Below are 20937 nucleotides of genomic sequence, written 5' to 3'. Positions count from 1 at the left end.
TCCTTCACTCGCATGGACACCTCACTGGACCTCATGTTGGGAGTTCCAGTGAACAGCTACCAAATGCAAATGTAACACTCAGAACCACCTCCAGGCCTTTTACCTGCTTGATTGGTCATGGGGTACCCAGGAAACAGGCCACACCTGGCCATGCAGCTGCTTGTCAGCCATTTGTTCCATTACTTATGAGCCACGAAGGATGGGTGTGTGTGTATGCCACTGGTTGTATGTCCTGAATGGTTAGTGCCCCACTTTTGTCAGACCCCGTGAATTACAGCTGAAAGTCCTGCCTTCGCTCCCGTCTGGGTGTGTTTCCTTTCCACTTCAATGTGGTGGTGTACAGAGGCCAACTGCCAAAACAGTTATCCTTGTTCCAATATTTCTGGCCCTGACTGTATGTTGCACAAGGCAGAAGCTATTTAATACTTTGCCAGTTTAGAAAGATGGCACTTTGGGAGCCTCCACTCCTGAAACCTGCAGATGTTGATTTAAAACATTTAATAGACAAGGAAGTAATATCTGAAGATGTGATGCTGCCCCTTCAAATATTCTTCCATATTATAATGTTAAACTGCATGTACTTGTTTGCATGTCAACCCTTTCCTGTTCCTAAGGACTACAGAGAGTTATAACATAAACAAACACATAACTATCAAAAATCAAAATCAGACAAGCACCCCAGAGGCCTCAGTTACACTCTGGAAAGCTCTGTAGCTGTTAATGACAAGCACCACCACCAATGTACCCACCAGCAGTATGTCCCTGAAATGGATCATTCCACGCACAGGGATCCAATCCCCTTATGTTTGCCAGGGAAGCTACAGAATTGCCCCCTTCTATGGCAGCTTGGAGCTGTTGCAGCTAATCCCGCAATTGGAATCAATTGGAGGGGGAGGGGGGAGAAGAAGAAAAAAGAACCACTTTACTTATTTGAAGTGTGTTTGTTATTAATCCACATCAGGATTTTAGAATGTTCCAATTAAGTGCCTAAAAGGAGGGAACACCCCTTTGTGAGTGTGTCTGCAACTGCCTTCAACCCCCAAACAGAAATATACCCAGACAAGAGAGGCATGGCATTGGCTAAAGCCACATCTCTAGGATAAAAGCAACAACAAATTGCAGACACAAACACCCTGGCTCAGCGGTTTCTGTTTACAACAGCTTCAATGACATGCTAAAGGGTCTCTGTATAAAAGGTTCAGCAGCACCTACCATGTTATCCAACGGCCCTGAGCATGCATCATAGAAATGGAGAAAATGAACTGCACGGTGGCACTATTTTATAAGGGGAACATGCAGAGGAAAACGTAACAGCAGCTAGTGAGCAAAACATATTTTTTACTCTCTATGTGAAAGCCTGAAGAAGAAACTCAGCATTCAGTAACTGCCCTAAACCTGCTACAGTGTTGTCTCTGTGATTTTGAATCTTCTTCTCCCTGCCTCCCTAGTAGATTTATTCTGTGTGGAGCTTCTAAACGGTGTGCTTCCAGACCAGGCCTTTATCATACAATTGCCCTGCCTCAGTCATGGGATTACAAGGGGTACAGACAGTGCCAGCTCCAGGTTTTTGAGGGCCCTTGGGCAAGACACCCTCAAGGGGGCCTTTCCAACATTGAGTGTATCTTCTCACTGCCGTTGACACTCCTCATCTTCTTTCTCATCATTGCTACCATTTGCTTGCTTGGTACGCAGAGAGCTAGAGAGCAAGCAGGCAGTGGCATCTACTGTGGCTTCTTCTCACCACTACTGTTGTCTGGGCCAGAGCAAGAGCCAGGTGAACAAGCAGATTACATGATGAAGAGGAGGAGCAAGTCCAGAGGCTATTGTCAATGGGCCCCCGCTGGGATATGGGCCCTCAGCAGGTGCCCAACCATGCCTACCCTTGATGATGGCCCTGGGTCCAGATGGTGTCTTCAACTTATAATACTCCTGTGTTTTCTCACTGCCTAAGGAAGAGAAGATGGAATAGTTGTGCAATGTCTTTCTGTCTGGACATACCCAGTCTCTTTTCTTAGCACTCATCAGCCATTAGGCAGAGGAGAAACGAGGGTGGGAGCACCCTGGACAGTCTAGGTTCCTCTGGCCATCATAATAGGCAATTTACACTGAATCCAAACACACATACACACACAATTTCCCCATTCACCACCCTTCCCTCCACCAATGCTACGAGAAATTTCTGCTCTGACTTGCACAGTTGCCCCATGAGCATAGGAACACATGCATAGCATTCTGCTGTGCTCATGGTTCTCTAAATGGGGCCATTGTATCAAAAACACCCTGTCCCACTCTCTAGCATGATAGAAAGTGGTTTGTACTGCATGGAATGTTCTCCTGTTCTGGCTCTGATCTGTCTTTTATTTCTGACAAATGAACATATTTCCAAATCCCCCCTGAAAACCCATTTCTTGCTGACAGTTCTTTAACCCAGCCTGCTCAATAGATGCCCCCCACCTCCCCTGTTGCAGAGTCTGTCTCTCAGTGCTGCTTCACATTCTTTGCCAAGATGCTGAAAAGAACTCTCTGCTGTATCTGATATTATTCCTGCAAAATGAACAGCTAAAAAGTGCTCAGCAACGTCCTAGAAGCTTATGTCTCCCTACATACTATAAAAGGCCTGGGAAGGGTTGTTATTGTTTTTCCCCCAAAATGTTTTAAATTTCTGTATGTTAAAGGTTTTATATTATGTTTTATCCTGTTGTGAACTGCCAAGGGAAGTTTGGCTATTGGGCAGTATAGAAATGGAATGAATGAATGAGGAGAAGGGGGGAAAAAGCTTCCTGTTCAAATGAAAAAATAAAAAAACACTCTACTGCACTGATGAGGAATTTGCTTTATCATGCCCTTTTTTGTTGGCTCCGCTTGTTTTCCTAACACGTGCGATTCTTATCCTCCCGTCCACTCCACTCCTTATTTCAATATTTTCTTTGCTTATCTCTTCTAGTCGTCCTACTTCACTCTCCCACCTTCCCTTCTTGCATTAAAACCAGTCCTCTCCCAGTAACTTCTTTCTCTTCACTACCCAAATCTTACCAAGGGCAGGCAGCACAGCATGGAGACACTCCACACAACTGGAATGTTACATGGTGTAAGTGCTTGCAAACATTATCTTTTGGTTGCTGCTGCTGCTGTTGTTTGTAAATGTACACTGTAAATGTATATCCTGCATTTCCTCCAATGAACTCAAGGTAGCATACATGTTTCTCTCCCTGCACCCCCATGTAATCTTCAATTGCACTGAGCACCACAATGCAGATGTATTTCCATGTAATAACATGTTAACTGGCCCCAAGTTCTCTTTTTATTCCTTTCCAATTTGGTAGACATTCCTAAATTAATCTTACCCATTGTGGCGGCAGCCTGTGCTATGAATCATGATAGGATGAACTTTGGACCTCCTGCAGACACTTTTGGAAACCAGTCAGCCAAAATGTTATGTCTTGTACTGAAGTCCAGTTCTTTCATTTCCTGTGTGGAAATGTTGCTGCTTCTGTTCAATCACCCCCCATGCCGCTGGCAACATTTGAAAGAGGGAGTCACATGAGATGAGTGGATAATGTGGTTACTTCCCATCCCAATGCTGTTATGAGAAGTAGCCATGTTATCCAACCTCCCTTCTGTGGACCAATTTCAAACATAAATAGGGTGGGGTGAGTAAAGATGGCAACCACATCATGCAAGCATTGTATGGATCAGCTGTAAATCCTCAGTAATCAGAGACCAAACTGCCATTGGCCTTCACTGTGCATATGGTGGTAATGACTAGATAATTTTATTTATTTCATTTTTTAGGAAATTTATATGCCATCTTTCAGCTCTCCCACTGAGGCTTATAAAACTAATTAAAACATCATAATATACAACATACACAATATACATAAAACAATTGATCAAAACTAAAAACAGCAGCTGTTTAAAAGCCCATCATGCAACAACACTTCAATAAAATCCAGACTGAAACATAAAGGGTTTTAAGGTTGGGTTAAAAGAGGACAAACTTGGGGCCATACATATCTCTTTTAGGAGAGGGTTTCAGATGTGAGACCATCACTGAAAAGGCCCTGTATCTAATGCCTGCCAGTCCAATAGACCTTAATTGCAGGCTAACAGGCAGGGCCTCTGAAGTTAGTCTTAGGGCCCGGGCAGGTTTCTATGGCTGCAGATGGTCCTTCAGATAACCTGATCCTGAACTGTTCAGGGTTTTAACAGTCAAAACCAGCACCCAGAAATGAACAGGCACCCAATGTAAATGGTACAGTATTAGTGTAATATCTTTGGACTGCCTGGTCCCCACAAGCATTCTAGCAGCTGCATTCTGTACCAGCTGAAGTTCCCAAACCATCTTCAGAGGCAGCTCCACATAGACACATTGCAGTAGTCTAATCTGGATGAGATCAGAACATGTGTAGCTGTCAAGGACCAGGACCCTAAACCCTCATTCTCAGAGGTTCCCAACTTCTTGTCCTCTGATGAGGCTCCAGAATTAATGGTTCAGAGATATGACTTGGCCATGGAAAATCATCATGTGGCTTCCACCTCTGCAGGACCCCATTCACCAGAAAGGCCCCAAGAGCTGGCTCTCTTGCATCTAGAGGAGGTTGCATTACCCTCTTCAGATTTTGAGGACTCAGGCCATGAGGACACTAATATACTCCAGCCACCCCAACGTCATCGCAGCTTGAGATTGGTAGAACAGGCCAGCCCCGATAAGAGACCATGCCTCAGACAGTATGGAGGCAGCACCAACCAACCTAAAGGCTGCTATATTTCTATTTATATCTCAGTCTTGCTCTGCTCCTTGTTGGAGCAACATACAGACAACACCTGGTCTAGCTTCCAGCCCCAGTAGACTTGGAGCTTTCTGTGGTGCTGATCTTTTTCCGTCTTGCTTTCTGAGAAAACTGACCCAATCTGACCCCTGCTCAAGATCCAATCCATAGCAGAACCCTATAACTCAAGCCACATCGCAGAGCATCATCAGAACCCACAGCCTTAAATGGTACAGTAGCTGAGGCAAGGTCTGCTTTCTTCAGATAGGATTGCAGCTGCTATCCAGCATAAGCTAGTAAAAGGCACTTCCAGCCACCAATGCCAACTGTGCCTCTATAGGTAGCTCCAAGTCCAGAAGAACCTCCAAATTGCCTACTTGGTCTTTCAGGGAGAATGCAACCCCATTTCAATGCCATTGACCAACACCACGGTCAATGGTACTGAAAGCTGCTGAGATGTCCGGTTGAACCTACAGGGTTTCACTTCCCCCATCCATTCCTTGATATAAGTTATCCACCAGGGTGGCCAAGGCTGCTTATGTCCCAAAACAAGGCCAGAAACCAGATTTGGATCGATCAAAATACTCAGTTGCATCCAAAACTGCCTGAAGTTCAGGCATCACTACTCACTCCAATACTTTGCTCGAGTAATAAACTGAACTCTGGGTGAAAGTTATCCAAAACAGTGGGGTCCAAGTCAGATTTCTCCAATGAAGGTTGAACCACCACTTCTCTCAAGACGGTAGAGTACACCCCCCTCCCAAAGACACATTAACAAGAGCCAGGAAGAGCAAGGATCCAGCAAACAGGTAGTAGTGCTCAACGCTCCAAACAGCTTGTCCAAATCCTCAGGCTGCATAAGCTGATAAGTATCAATAACAATATGACCTGATGGTATCCTGGCTACATCCTTCCCTGAGTCTGTAATAACAATGGCATCAAAGTCAGTGCAGATGTGATTTTATCTGCCAAACTTAAAGCAAACTGATCACAGTTGGCCTCCAAGGATTCTACCAGTTGACCCACAGGATTCAGAATAGCTTGGAATGGCAATGGTCAACACTGTGCAGAAGCAATGGTGGCAGAGAAGTAAGGTTTCTTCAATACCACAGAGAAGTCCCTTAAATTGACTCTACTCTAGCCCATATTTTCCCTGAGTCCTGCTGCCATTTATGCTCTAGTTGTCAACCCAATCGTTTCATTGCCTTCAGCTCCTCAGAATACAATGGACAACATGACTTCATGATTTGTCTGAGGACATCTGAGAGCAATAGTACCAATAGCCTGAGTCATCTCCTTCTTGCAGGCACAGACATGGAAGAACAGTCAGACAAATCTATGGGGAAACTCCTCCAGGGACTGTAGGAAACTTTCTGGATCCATAAGCATCCAGGGGCAGACCATTAAAAATGTTTCTCCACCCCTGCAGAGTTCCAAAGCAGCATGTAGTAGGCCAGACCTAATCAGATAATGGTCTGTCCAGGACAACAGAGTGACTGTCAGCTACCCATGCATAGATTACCTTTTCCTAATCCAGTACAGAAAACCGGATCCAATCATTTCAGACAGGAACATAGTTGCCATGGTGGCCATGAAATCCCAAGCTGCTCCAAACAAGGTGATCTCGGCATGTATATTGAAGATTCCCAAGACCAATATCTCTGTGGTCTTTAACAACACCTTGAGACTACCTCCGCCAGCTGTTGTACTGGGCCAGATGGTACACTAACAAAATCCCAATCCTGTCTTGAGTCCCTCATGCCAAATACAGACATTCAAAACTGGTAGGCAGCTGAACAGGGAGACAGAATCCTTATGGACTACACCTCTCCACCCCGCCCCCCACCACACCACAAGCTGAGCCTAGTGCTGCACTCAGTAAGAAAAATAATTTCCATTAGCTGTTCTTAGGCATATGAAATAATAGGAAAAAAAATCAAACAATGCCTGCTCAGGCTGTGGTTCTAAACAGGACACATTTCTATATATGATATTTATTATGGGTTCCTAAGAATGGCCCTCATTTGTGGACTAAGTCCTCTTGATTCTGCCCTGACAAAACGTTTCTTGATGCTGACTCAGCTGCAGGTTCCTTACTCCTAGTTTTCTGATGATGCATAAGGTCCCTAATACTCCTCAACTCCAGGGCTGCACATCAGTGAAACTGAGCATGCTTCCCACCACAACTGCTTTCAACAGATGCCATGGACTATGTAACAAATTCCAACTAGTAAAACATCTAGTGCAGCATGACTTCCTGACAATACTGGGAGGCTAATGTTGTGTTTATAAAAATAAATATGAGTGGGCCCAGAACAGTCTCCTTGTCTTTGTAACAGCATTTCACATCAGGCAGGCCTCAAGAAGAGAAAGGCACACATCGACATCTGTGGTTACACCTCAACTGGTGAATTTCCTCCTCACTTTGCCCCTTCGTAATGAGAACTTGGTGTATGCAGGATATTTATAGAACTAAAGTTTCTTTTATAACCAACGAAGGAGGATGTGGTCAAAATATTGGCCACACTCCCCTTGCCTTAACGAAGAGAACATTAACTTTCTTCATATCTCACAGTCAATGGGGATGAAAGGAGAAAAAGTCTGACAGGTGCAGAGAACAGATGAAAGGTAGTATGTATGTAGAATCTTTAATCCTTTAGCAAAGTTTGAAAGTTTAAAAACTTAACAATGCATTCATCAAATCATTCCATTAAATATGCATTGTGTGCAATCTACCAAGCACTGTTGTTGCACATCCTCCATTCATTTAGCTGGGCTTGCATGGAAATCGGCACAACCCCAATTAAAATTAATGAGGGGAGGGTTGAAACAATGGTGCTTGGTGGTTTGGACCCACTGGATACTTATAGCAGAATTATTTATTTATTTATTACATCTATATCCTGCCTTTTTTTTCTCCTTAAGGAACCCAAGGCAGTGTACTATATGTTCATTCAGAAATAAATCCAATTTTATTCAATGTGGCCTTCTCCCAGGTAAATGAGGGTAAGATTGCAGCCTTAATTCAGTCATTAGGCCACAGTCCTACAGAGGCTTGCTTGAGTGTCTAGCTCTGGACACTGGAACTCAATGGTCCCATTCAGCAAATACTATAATTGATAGTTATGGTTGAGCCCTGAGGAAGTATCCATGGCCCCTGATGCTGTGCTACTAAAATTTTTATAGCTTAGATAAATTACGAACAATAAGGTCACAATGGCTTGATTCCAACATCATGGCCAATCATAGTAAAAAACCTCATCCCATGATTTGAGCTTCAAGATGTACAACAAGACACCCATGGTTAAAACTCTACAGCTAATTGCCTGCTTTCATTTTTTGTGTGTTTAGCAATTGACTTCTTAAGTTCATAAGTTTATTCTTGTCTCTGAGGTATAGCAGCCTCTGAAGGTAAGAGTGATAGCCATAACTATGATTGGTCAATTCAGATATCATGACAAACAATAATATGCAAATCCACTTCAACCTACTGTTTCTGATTGTGGACTGCCAGCTGACCACAAAGCACAATTTGTGAATTCACACCAAACCATGGTTAAGCTTCTGTCATCATGGCTTAACGTGATGTCTAAATTGAGCTACTACCATACTCTGCATTTCAGAGGGTTGTGTCCAACCGGGTCATTCCACTTATGGATTCCGCATACCCCCCTTTCCTGCCCCGCTGCAGCAGCTCCCCACACATCCTGAAAATCTGCTCCGGAGGGTTCAGAAACCCTCCAGAACAGGTTTTCAGGCAGTGTGGAGGGCTACAGTGAAGAGGAGAGAAGAATAAAGTCCCAATGTGCTAGAGGACTTCCTCTACTGCAACATTGGTTTAACCCATGTGTTTTCCTTATGTGCAGCTAATTCCAACGCAGTAAGTAGTTTTTAAAGTTTTGCTCTGTTGTAGGATATCAGTATTTTATTGTGATTTTTTTCTACATTATGATTATCTGGAGAACAGCCATTGCTTTCTGTATGTTTTAATAATAATAAAATTTAACAATATTGTTCTGTTTTATATACTTCTATCCAGTTTCAGCTTTCTATCCCAATGGAACTACACAAAAAAGTAAGGTAAATACAGCTTCTGATCACTAGCTAACCAGTAATTCTTAACATCATGAAAAACACACATTATGAAACAAAAATGGAGGTTAAGATTAATTCTCTGCATATGGGTATGTTAATTTAAACATAACTGCGCATATGCATGGAGTTTAAAGCTCCATTTCTGAAAACACTTACCACATGCTGCAAATAGTTACTCCTGTGCAGTCCCATGGACCTCAGTGGAAGGCAATCTAATGACTAAAGCAACAGGGTTGGGAGTTAGGGGAAACAAAGGATCTATTCCAAGCTTTGCCAGTGAATCATTTATTCATTTATTTATTTGTCCAAAGCCCTTCCTACGTTTAGGGCAGCTAGATCACGCTGGTTCTCAGTGTCCTTCTGACTTTCTATCTATAGAAGAGGGACAATCATTCTCTCTTCTTATCTAATAGGGCTATTGTGAGAATTATTTATTCATCTGCATACAGTGTTTTGAAGATGTTTTGGATAACAGGCATTACTGAGTAGCTGCACATGATTTCCTTATTTGAAAACATGATTGTACAAGGCAAGTCCCTCTTGCTTCCAGCTGGTCCTAGCAGACAATGTATATTTGTGACCATAGCTTTTATGTCAAAACGTATTGGGAGGGGGGGAGAATCTAAAGTACTCAAAGGGAATGCCAAAACAAGTTCAAACACCTTGGGTTGGATCCAGACTATATTAGTTGCACTTAGTTCCCATTAAAAAGAATGGGACTTAAGTCATGAATACCATGTCCCATTTTCAATGGAACCTTAAGATCCATAACTTGGATCTGAATCCAAGCACTTGCGATTGCATCCTAAACTCTTGCACATTAATACACCACTCTTGTACTAAAAATATAATAAATACTAGTAAAACTTTGACAGAGGTGGAGAGTACAGTACATAAATCTTAAACAGGAGGGATTGCCAGTTAACAGTCTAGGGGTACCTTTCTGTCTGTCTAACAGCCCCAGAGTCACAAAGGAGGATGCAGCCACTGCTTCTCCTACCATGCTCATTATCCAGTACCTTCGCTCACCCATGATGTGACAGAACAAGACTCTTGCCTGTTTCAGCAGGCAAGAAGGGGGAGGGGCTACAGGAGAGAAGACTTGGTTGGATCCTCCTTCAGAGCTCTGGGGCTATTAAAAGAGGGAGGAAGATCCTCTGGACTGCAACCTAGCAACCCTACAAATAGAAGCACACTAAGAGTCCGCCTGCTCCTGGCTGTGATTGGTTATATGTGAAGTTTGGCACAGGATGAATGCTTTTCTTTCAAACACAGACCTTTAAAACAGGATGAGCTGAAGAGCAAACGCATTCTTTTACACCATCCAGCTTTTACATATTATATACAAACACATAGCGCACGCGCGCGCGCGCACGCACACACACACACGTGCACACCCCTACCTTTTTGGCTGTGTAGTTAATACCAAAATTTATAGCCTTTGAGTGGCAAAATGCTGTCTTACATGGATTTTGACACATTCCACATTTTAACATTTTTGGAGCAATTTATTGTGCGACAATAAAATAGATACAGTTCACTTCATCATGGTTATTATACAATGAAGTAAGGGTTGGTCAGACACATATGTGAAAGGTATTAATGTAGACAAACTTTGAAATCTGTTCTGTTTGTAGGATTTAGTTCTCCCTCTTGTGCATGCATAGCTTCTATTAATGCCACTTAAAAACTGCATTGCATGTAACCGGGCTAGATGCTACCCAGCCATGAATATATAGCGGAAATATTGGGAGTGCATGTCAACAGAAAATAATGGCCCATTTGCTATGACAGGAAAGCGGCTAAATATCATTTTAACCAGAGATGGAAATTTTGATGATTTTGGAAAAGATGTCTGACAGAAATGTAGAAAAGTTTACATTTTGGGCTTAAAGCAGAAAGACAATTTTCTTCCTCAACGGCCTCTTTGCTGCTCAGAGCTTTAGGGATATATCATGCTTCCAGAGGCCTCCATTGAAAATGAACCCTTCTCCATTCACAACCACCTGGGAAACTCTAACTTTTCCAGATTTTTGTTTTGTTTTGTTTTTCATTTTCATTACAAGGGGGAAACAAATCTTAATATGCCTATTCTACGCTTACAGCACACTAAGCCCTCTTCTTATCTTCTTGCAGCTCAGTCCTGATTTATTGTCATGATGCTGCATTTGTAAAAGAGAACCATAAAGTAAGGAAGAGAACATTTCCCAAGGACTACTCCAAAATAAATTATTTCAGATGTGTGGAAGCTGCTTAATAAATCCCACTATTCTTGTTTCTTTGGGTATTTTAGAAACTGATTTATAAGTGCAATATCTCCTCTCAAAAATGAGACAATCAACGCAGGATAAAATTATCATGTTATGAAAATAGGGGTCAGGCACTGGGGCTGCGCTTTAAATTAAACTGAGGGGGGAAATATCTTTCATATGAAATTGACTCTTTTGTCTCAGAAATGAATGTTTTAATCAACTCAGCTGAAGAGAAGCCCTAAAGTAATGTTTGATTTCATACAAAGGCGCCTGTTGGTTTTGAGATAGCCATGCTCATTTTAATCACAAAGAAATAAACAGGTCCACCTCAAATTTAGGAGATGGTTGTGAGGGTGGGGTGGAGGGTGGAACTGAACTGAGCTTTCCCCAGTTCCTGAACTACTGTCTCCTATGAATTTTACTTGTTTTCTAGATCCTGACATACACACAACCAAAAAACTGTGTTACTTTTTAGCTGGAAGGTTTGTATAATTGCTGCTATATTAACTGGGCAAAAATGGTTATATCTATCTGTATCCCAACCCTTCCTCTAAAAAGCAATGTTATTCTCACAAAGGGATAGTTCAGATGTAATGCCAAACCATGATTAGCACAAGGTACAGCTGAAACTCCAAACCATGATTTATGTTCCAGGTGTGCAGGCAAACCTTAGATAATGTGACTTCCCTCTTCTTCCCACTCCTTGAGAATACCCTAATGCTATCCCAAACAACAGCTTCAAAGGGAAAAGCGGCATCCCAAATGATGTCTGGTCTGTTTATATGTAATGCCAAACTGCAGTTTGCCCAAACTGTACTTTGCGCACCAGCTTCATAACACAGTTTCAGATCTTGGATAGGAGGGCATGTACAAAACATGGTTTTGCCATGTGGTTGTGATTCAGTAATCGCTGGTTTGGCTTTGTAAAGCACAGTTTGGTTTGTCAAGCTATCTCAAAAGCCCTGTGAAGTAGGTTAGGCTGAGAGATAAGTTATTTACTCAAGGCCAACAAAATTTCATAGTTTATTAGGACTCTGAACTTGGGATTCCCACATCCAAGCTCAACATTGTAGCCACCATATTATACTGATCATCACGTGTTAATATTAGGGCTGTGAAGGGACCCCTTGATCCGAGGTGGGCCCAATCCAGCTTGGGCAGATTCGGGGGGCCCTACCCACCTCAGACCCAAACCCGAAGCGGGGTTTGGATTGGCACCTTCTCTGCCACCCTGCTGCCATCTTTGCCACTGCCTTCGCCATCTCCTGAGGCCTGGACACGTGGCGACTCGTATTCTTTCAGGGAGGCACCATTTTTTAAATGGTAACCTCCTGGAAGTTCCAGGAAGTTGCCGTTTTAAAAATGGCAACTCCCTGGAAGAAGAGTCGCCACGCATCCAGGCCTCAGGAGCAGGCGGCGGCAGGCAGTGGCATCGCGTCACTCCCACTTTCACCTCTGCTGCCGCCTTCGCTGCTGCCAGCTCCTGAGGCTTGGATGTGCAGCGACTCTTCTTGCAAGGAGTCGCCATTTTTAAAATGGCAACTTCCTAGAACTTCCAGGAGGTTGCCATTTTAAAAATGGCAACTCCCTGGAAGAAGATGAGTCGCCGTGTGTCCAGGCCTCAGGAGATGGTGGTAGTGGCGGTGTTGGGCAGTGGTGGAGACAGCAGCGGCGGCAGCGGCAGCAGCAAAAGCGATGGCTGAGGCAGCAGAGAAGGTGGAGAAGGTGGCGGCGTGGTGGCAACAAGGAGAAGGCGGCAGCAGCAGAGAAGGCGGCTCAGGTAAGGACCTGAAGGCACCGGGGGGGGGGGGGCTGGGCCAGGGGCTGGGCCAGGGGCTGAAGCTCCAAAGCTCACCAAGTGCTTCGGTGAGCCCCCCGAACTGCTTCAGGTCACTTTGTGTCCCCTCCGCTTTGCCTTGTGAGGGGCACAAAGTGACCCGAAGTGGCCCACTTCGATTCGGGATTCAGGCCTCAGGCTGAAGCGGTGCACAGCCCTAAAAAATATGTCTTTTAAGTAGCAACTAAACCCTTTTCTTTATTGGCCCAATGGACTGGCAGCATTTAATTTTATTCATGATTAATCTGCTCTTTTATTGGCCCCCTGTTTCTGTATTTTTATTGATTTTGTTATAATGGATAGCATTTTTAATTATCTGTTGTAGGTGGCCTTGGAGGCCAATAGCTGTGGAAAGGCAGGATATAAATGTTTTAAATAAATAAAATGATGCATCCAAGGAAGTTAACATTCTCACAAGCCAAAGATGGAAGGAAATCATGCACAGTTATCTGATAAGACTGCACAGTAATTTCCACAGTGCTCATAAAACTATGATTGAAGTTAATATAACAATTTTTTCCCCCTCCCGTGATGAACTCAGCTTTGCTCTGGACAACCACTTCAGACATTCTCTCCCAGATCTACCTTTTAAATGTTTAATGAATTATTCCTGTGCTGCTATTTTATGCAAAAGGGTAACATGGACCTTCTTAACATCTCACAATAATCAAAAGGTAGTAGGTTAAATTATTATGAGCGTACAATAGACTAGCAGATTGAGGGGCTGTTTTCTTCTTCTCCAAAATATTATTTACTACATTTATATCCTGCTTTTCTCTTTAGAATGGACTTGATGGAAGCTGATGCCTTGAAGAGAGGGGCTGGGAATGAGCACCCCCTCAGCAGTTTTTAAGGTCATTTCTACATGAGGATTTTATCCCACACCTTTACCAAGGCTTCTGCTTCTGAGTTCTTTGAGGGATTAAGATCAGCTCCTTTACACGTGCTGTTTTTCAGCAGTTTTTCTTTCTCTGCCTCTCTATGCCCTCTTTCACAGGGAGCTTTTATCCTGTTATTGAGATTGCTCACTCATGGAAGTTTGCAGGCCCTTTAGATGATGTCATGAACCTCCAGGGCGTCTCCTGCACTACATGACCTTTATCCCATTTTTAAGTAGATTGGAGATAATGAGCTATCCAACTACCCCAAGTGTGTTCTGCTTGAGTTCCCTCCTTCAAAAAGGAAAAGCTGCAAGAAGAGGAGCGAGATCAATGAAAGATAAGGGAAGACTAGGATATGGGAGGGGGGAGGAAGCACATGTAAGGGGAGTCCATTGTGATTCTGCATTTAAAACGGAAACAGAAAGCCCCACTTTAAATGTCTATTTCTGCTTCATTGACTAAGCTAAAGCCTTTGATGCTGTGGATCACAACAAACTGTGGCAAATTCTTAAAGAGATGGGAGTACCAGACCACCTTACCTGTCTCCTGAGAAACCTGTACGAGTGTCAAGAACCAACAGTAAGAACCGGACATGGAACATCCGATTGGTTCAAAATTGGGAAAGGAGTACGACAAGGCTGTATATTGTCGCCCTGCTTATTTAATTTATATGCAGAGTACATCATGAGAAACGCTGGGTTGGATGAATCACAGGTCGGAATTAAGATTGCCGGGAGAATTATCAACAACCTCAGGTACGCAGATGATACCACCCTAATGGCAGAAAGCGAAGAGGATCTAAAGAGCCTCTTGTTGAGGGTGAAAGAGGAGAGTGCAAAAGCTCGTTTGAAACTCAACATAAAAAAACCTAAGATCATGGCATCTGGCCCCATCACTTCCTGGCATATAGAAGGGGAAGAAATGGAAGCAGTGACAGATTTTACTTTCTTGGGCTCCAAGATCACCACAGACGGTGACTGTAGCCATGAAATTAAAAGACGCTTGCTCCTTGGGAGGAAAGCTATGGCCAACCTAGACAGCATAGTAAGAAGCAGAGACATCACCTTGCCGACAAAGGTCCGTCTAATCAAAGCTATGGTTTTCCCAGTAGCAACGTATGGCTGTGACAGCTGGACTCTAAGGAAGGCTGAGCGCTGAAGAATCGATGCCTTCGAACTGTGGTGCTGGAGAAGACTCTTACGAGTCCCCTGGACTGCAAGGAGGTCAAATCAGTCCATCCTAAAGGAAATCAACCCTGACTGCTCATTGGAAGGACAGTTACTGAAGCTGAAGCTCAACTATTTTGGCCACCTAATGCGAAAAGAAAAGTCACTGGAAAAGACCCTGATGCTGGGAAAGATTGAAGGCAAAAGGAGAAGGGGATGACAGAGGATGAGATGGCTAGATAGCATCACTGATGCATATGGACTTGAGCACGCTCCGGGAGAGAGCGCAGGACAGGAAGGCCTGGCGTGCTATGGTCCATGGGGTCACGAAAAGTCGGACACGACTGAATGACTGAACAACAACAGAGATGCTCTATATGTTTTATTATACAGCCACTAGATGGCACTGTGGTATAGCAGAATGAGAGTCTTGTGCAATTACACAAGACCCTCATTTCCTCATTTCTAAATAATACCAGTCTTCCCTCGTTGGGAAAAAAAACTGCGATAATGGTTACAAAGCATGGGAGAGGCCCTGGAGGATGTCGACGTCGTGTAATGGACCCACAAACAACCATGACTGAGCAAGTATGAGTGCACAATAAAAGCCTCGTGTAGAACAGCTTTTAGTCCCTGTTTGCTCCTTTTCTTTCTATTTTCTTCCCTTTCGTCCTTTTCCCAGTTTCTATGCAGTTGGAGGGGGACCAAACAATACCTAAAACTTCTCAAGAAATGGGGTGAGGTACAAAAAGTGCACATGGCCAGGGGAAATCCTAGTCTTGCTTCAGTCAGTTAGGCATTGCTATTGAAGATGACTGAATGAGCCCATTAGCTTTCCCGCCCTGGATGGTTCTCTCTGCCATATCCTTGTGCACAAGGGTAAGCAGAAGGAAAAGGAAATCAAGAAAAGACTCTTATCAAAAACTAAAAAATAAAATGTAAGCTGTATGGATTTTTGCAGACATAGAGCTAGATGGCCCAATACTGACAACATACTTTAACATATGGAAATGTTCACTTCCCTTATCATAAACTTGGATGGACATGATGGTATTTGTATTTGCCACAAAATATATCAACAAAGCAATGAGCAGGAGGCTGTGGAAGATCTCTTCTGCCAATCAAGCCAAAGCAGGCAAGAAGAATAAAGCACGTTCATGCAAGTCCCAAAAGGCCCAAATCAATATGTATGGCATTATATACACAAAGAGTGAAACATAAAACTACCACATGAATACATCTTGGTTATCAGCAAGGGCTTTTAAAAAAATGACAGAGAATTTCAAATCCAAAATTGCATGGAAAAGTATTGTCAGTGTGACCATACAAAGAAGTCACCTGTACAACTTCTAGTCTTGAGATCAGGTTCCCTCAAGTCAAAAATCTATTGGTGGTAACTCAATTCACCCTAAGGCATGCTTTCGTATGAATATGTTTCTAAATCTAAACTGTTCATAATGAAAATGAGTGATAGAAAATGGGACAAAATTGTGTATTTCTTGGGCCAACTTTTGTCAGCAAAAGAATATGCAAGATTTCAGATTCACAAAAGTCTTTGAGCCAGCAGAATGGAAAGGCTCAGTTATATAATGGTGGTTCTTAACATATGCTACAGGGCTCTGCACTGAACTAAGAATTTCCATTCTGCAGTCAAGAGCATTCTGAATACAAAAGCTGTCAATTTAGAAGCAGAAGTTAACCTTGTAAGGCATCACCTTAGCTAACTTGTATTTCATAACCTGGAACCAAACTAACAGGACCTCTGCACACTAAACAGAATGCTGATGGTACACAACATGAAGTATAAACAGAAGCACAAGTAGAAAGGGAAAGGTTACTCACAGTAGGCAGCTGACTAGAGAGGAGATGTCCATCTTGGCTTAACATATTAGACACCATGATGGCTGGAAGGTCCATATTCTGGTAGGAATATGCTGGTATCAGGCTATTTGGAGGGAGACTGTGGCACAGTGAATGATATCCAGTTTCGTGATCCACCAAGTGAAGGAGGGAAGGGTCTGGAAGGTTAGGAGGAGTAATAGGAGGAATTTCATAGTCTTCATTATTTTCATTCTGACCATTGTATGTCTAAAACAAAAATGAAAAAAAAAAGTTATTTTTACAAAATAGGTCTCACAGTATTTTTGTCCAAAAAAAGGCTAATCCCAGATATGCAATCTTCCAGTCATTACTTTCTTCTGGAAAAGCTGTTTAAGAACAGACACAATTAGAATGGAACTCTTTCTATTAATGGCATCCCCAAGAATATAAAACTGTAGTTATTTTTAAGCCAATGACTGCCACTAAGTGGGCATAGAATGCAGCCTCATTAAATGGGGTTTACTCACACAAAATTGCAGCCAGAAAGAAGAAGTATGTCTATACCAGGGGTGAAGACCCCAGGCCCAGGGGGCAAATCCAATGCTCTGATGTCTCAATCTGGCTCTCCAGGGTTTCCCAGAAGGCCATACCCCCTTACCCTTTCCCTAAACCACCTACTGTTTAGTGATTTCCCAGTTTTTGTGCAGTTTTTCCCATTCTAGAAGGTTGAAATGCATCTCCTATGGCTTAGTTAATGGTAGTAAGCGCTTTAAGCTAAAATATGCTGGTGTTTTTGGTATTTTGGTCATCCCTCTTTGCCTGTGGTCCCATTCACCACTAGAATGCGGCCCCCGAGAGCGTCTCCAAAATGAAATTTGGCCATTGGGCTGAAAGAGGTTCTGCATCCTTGGACTAGACAAAGATAATGTTTTCCTTACAGGAGAGGGAAAAACATTAGAAACATATTAATTCATAGGAAGCTGGATGACACAAGAAGGTTTTGGGAAATATTATGTATACACTTGAAAATGATCAGGTACTGCACTAGTGAAATTGACTTCTCTCTATAAATGTACTTTGGTTTCAGGAATGAATATTGAAGGAAGCCTTAGTTGCAATGTGGGAACAAAATGCAATCAGTTCTTTGATAAAGACAAAGCTTCTTGAAATACTTAACCTTGTTGAACCTGTAACAAAAGTTCTTCTGAGATTTCGTGTACAGAACACCGACTTGTCCAGGACACCGTGTTTCAAAGATGAATTGTGATTTAGTATCGAACGCAAGACTAGAAATAAAAGGCATGTGCCAAAATGCTACATAGTATCCACTGTATTCTGAAGAGTAGGACAGAGCACCCCATGAGAAATTCTGAGTTTGAAAAAGAGGGCTGGGGGGAAATGGCAAAATACCTTTTAGCTAGCTATAAAACTCCTACTTGAAGTGACCTAAAGCATTCTTCACAAACATACCCTTCCGGTAAAACTTCAGAGTGGCTCACCAAAAGGTTCTTAACACCCCCACCACCCAGTTTTAAAGTATAAGGGCACAATCCTATGTATGTTTAGACAGAAGTAACTCCTACAGCTCCCAGCATTCCCCAGCCAGAATGGCTGGCTGGGGAATGCTGGAAGCTACAGGAGGTTTTTCTCTCTAAACACGCATAACTGCGTCCTAAGAAACCTATCACCCCTCTTGTGTCCTTTGCACATTTTCCTCTGTATCTGTTCAGTTCAGGGGAAAAAATTGTTGAAGCTTTATGCCACTGTCAAAATTAGGATCATAAGAACGTAAGAAGAGCCATGCTAGATCACACCAAGGGTCCATCCAGTCCAGCATTCTGTTCACACAGTGGCCAACCATCTGTCGACCAGGAACCCACATGCAGGGCATGAGTGCAACAATGCCCTCCCACCCATGTTCCCCAGCACCTGGTGTACATAGGCTCACTGCCTCTGGTAGTGGAGGTAGCACATAGCCATCAAGACTAGTAGCCACTGATAGCCTTTTCCTTCAGGAATTTTTCTAACCCCCTTTTAAAGCCATCTAAACTGGTGGCTATCACTACTTCCTGTGGTAGCGAATTCCATAGTTAATGCGCTGTGTGAAAAAGTACTTCCTTTTATCTGTCCTAAAGTTTTCAAAGTTATAAACATCAAAATCAAGAGTAGACAATATCCAGTCAAGACAGTAGCAAGACAGTGCTAAGACAATTTTGGTAAGTTGTATTCATGGTCTCTATATGTTTTTAAACAGATTATCTTCCCCAATATTTGTTGGGAGACAAATTCTGCAAAACATGGCCCCTCCAACAGATTCCTGACTTGTGTTGCTGATAATTTCCTCCTACAGAAAGTAGAGGAAGGAACTAGAGGATTGGCAGTTACGAGAACTCTGGGGGGAAGTGACCATGTTATACTTGAGTTCTTGGTTCTAAAGGAAGCAAAAGCTGAGTATAGCCAAACGCATATCCGGGATTTTAGGAAAGCAAATTTTAGGCCCCATGGCAAGCAACTCTAACGAGAGTCCAGGATGGGTGGGAGTTTTTGAAAAAGGAAATTCTAAAGGCTTAATTACAAACAATTCCAACAAGAAAAAAAAGGCAGAAGACAAGCTTCGAGATGACCTGAAAACAAAAAAGGACACAGATAGGAAGTGGAAGGAAGGACAAGCTACAAAGGAAGCGTAGAGGCAAGTAGCACAGAATTGCAGGGATGGCATCAGGAAGGCTAAAGCTGAGAATGAGCTGAGATTAGCAAGGGTGTTAAAAGCAACAAAAAGGCTTTCTTCGGCTACGTGCATAGTAAAAGACAGAGGAAAGAAATGGTGGTTCAACTATTAAATAAGCATGGCAAAATGATAACAGATGACAAGTAAAAGGCAGAAGTGTTCAATTCTGACTTTGGCTCAGTTTCCCCCTGAAAGAGGGTCTATGACCCCCCTGGCAAAGATGAAGTACAGGCTGAAGGGGCAGGATTGCAGCTTGAGATCGATAGGCATATGGTCAAGGAACACCTAATTACTTTGAATGAGTTCAAATCTCCAGGGCCAGATGAACTGCATCCTAGAGGAATAAAGGAACTGGCAGAAGAACTCTCAGAACCACTGTCTATTCTCTTTGAGAAATCATGGAGGATGGGGGAAGTGCCAGATGACTGGAGGAGAGCTAATGTTGTCCCTATCTTCAAAAAGGATAAAAAGGAGGAACCTGGGAACTACAGACCAGTCAGTCTGACATCAGTCCCTGGGAAAATTCTGGAGCAGATTATCAAGCAATCAGTCAGTAAGCACCTTGAAAACAATGCAGTGATTACTCGAAGTCAACATGGATTTGTCAAGAACAAATCCTGCCAGACGAATCTGATCTTATTTTTTGATCAGGTAACCTCCCTTGTGGACTGTGGGAATGCTGTGGACATAATATACCTCAACTTCAGCAAAGCTTTTGACAAAGTGTCCCACAATATCCTGATTAGCAAACTAGCTCAAAGTGGGCTAGATGAAACAATCAGGTGGATCCACAGTTGGCTACAGAATCGGCCTCAAAGAGTGCTTGTCAATGGCACTTTCTCAAACTGGGGAGAGGTAACGAGTGGGGTACCGCAGGGCTCAGTCCTGGGCCCAGTGCTCTTCAACATTTTTATTGATGACTTGGAGGAGGAGGTGCAGGGAATGCTGATCATATTTGCAGATGACACAAAATTGGGCAGGATAGTGACTACCCTGGAAGACAGAAACAGAATTCAAAATGAGCTTGATAGACTGGAGCGCTGGACAGAAAACAACAGAATGAAATTTAATAGGGATAAATGCCAAGTTCTGCACCTAGGAAAAAGAAACCAAATGCATAGTTACAAGATGGGCAGTACTTGGCTCAACAATACTACAAGCGAGAAGGATCTTGGAATTGTTGTAGATCACAAGCTGAATATGAGCCAACAATGTGATGTGGCTGCAAAAAAGGCAAATGCTCTTTTGGGCTGCATTAATAGAAATATAGCTTCCAAATCACGTGAAGTACTAGTTCCCATCTACTCAGCACTGGTTAGGCCTCATCTGGAATACCGTGTCCAATTCCGGGCACCACACTTTAAGAAGGATGAAGACAAACTGGAGAG

The 20937-nt window shown here is 43.0% G+C and overlaps 1 protein-coding gene across 15 annotated transcripts in view; it reads right to left on the bottom strand.

The window, feature by feature from the left end:
• The window catches only part of TOX2 (TOX high mobility group box family member 2), a 322550-nt gene that overhangs the window by 152010 nt on the left and 149603 nt on the right, over positions 1 to 20937 (bottom strand). For 8 of the 15 annotated variants that reach the window (XM_084853822.1, XM_084853831.1, XM_084853821.1 and 5 more), the window contains exon 3: positions 16843 to 17088. In XM_084853822.1, coding sequence (XP_084709948.1) covers positions 16843 to 17088 — 246 coding nt within the window. Of the gene's footprint in view, positions 1 to 9020; positions 9084 to 16842; positions 17089 to 20937 lie in introns of all 15 variants that reach the window. The other 7 variants (XM_084853820.1, XM_084853828.1, XM_084853817.1 and 4 more) reach the window with 1 other exon arrangement.

The sequence above is a fragment of the Heloderma suspectum genome, chromosome 4 (genome assembly GCF_057233095.1).
Source record: "Heloderma suspectum isolate Gila_16-S chromosome 4, 16-S_ref, whole genome shotgun sequence".
NCBI lineage: Eukaryota > Metazoa > Chordata > Lepidosauria > Squamata > Helodermatidae > Heloderma > Heloderma suspectum.
This window is presented reverse-complemented; position numbering and strand designations above follow the sequence as displayed.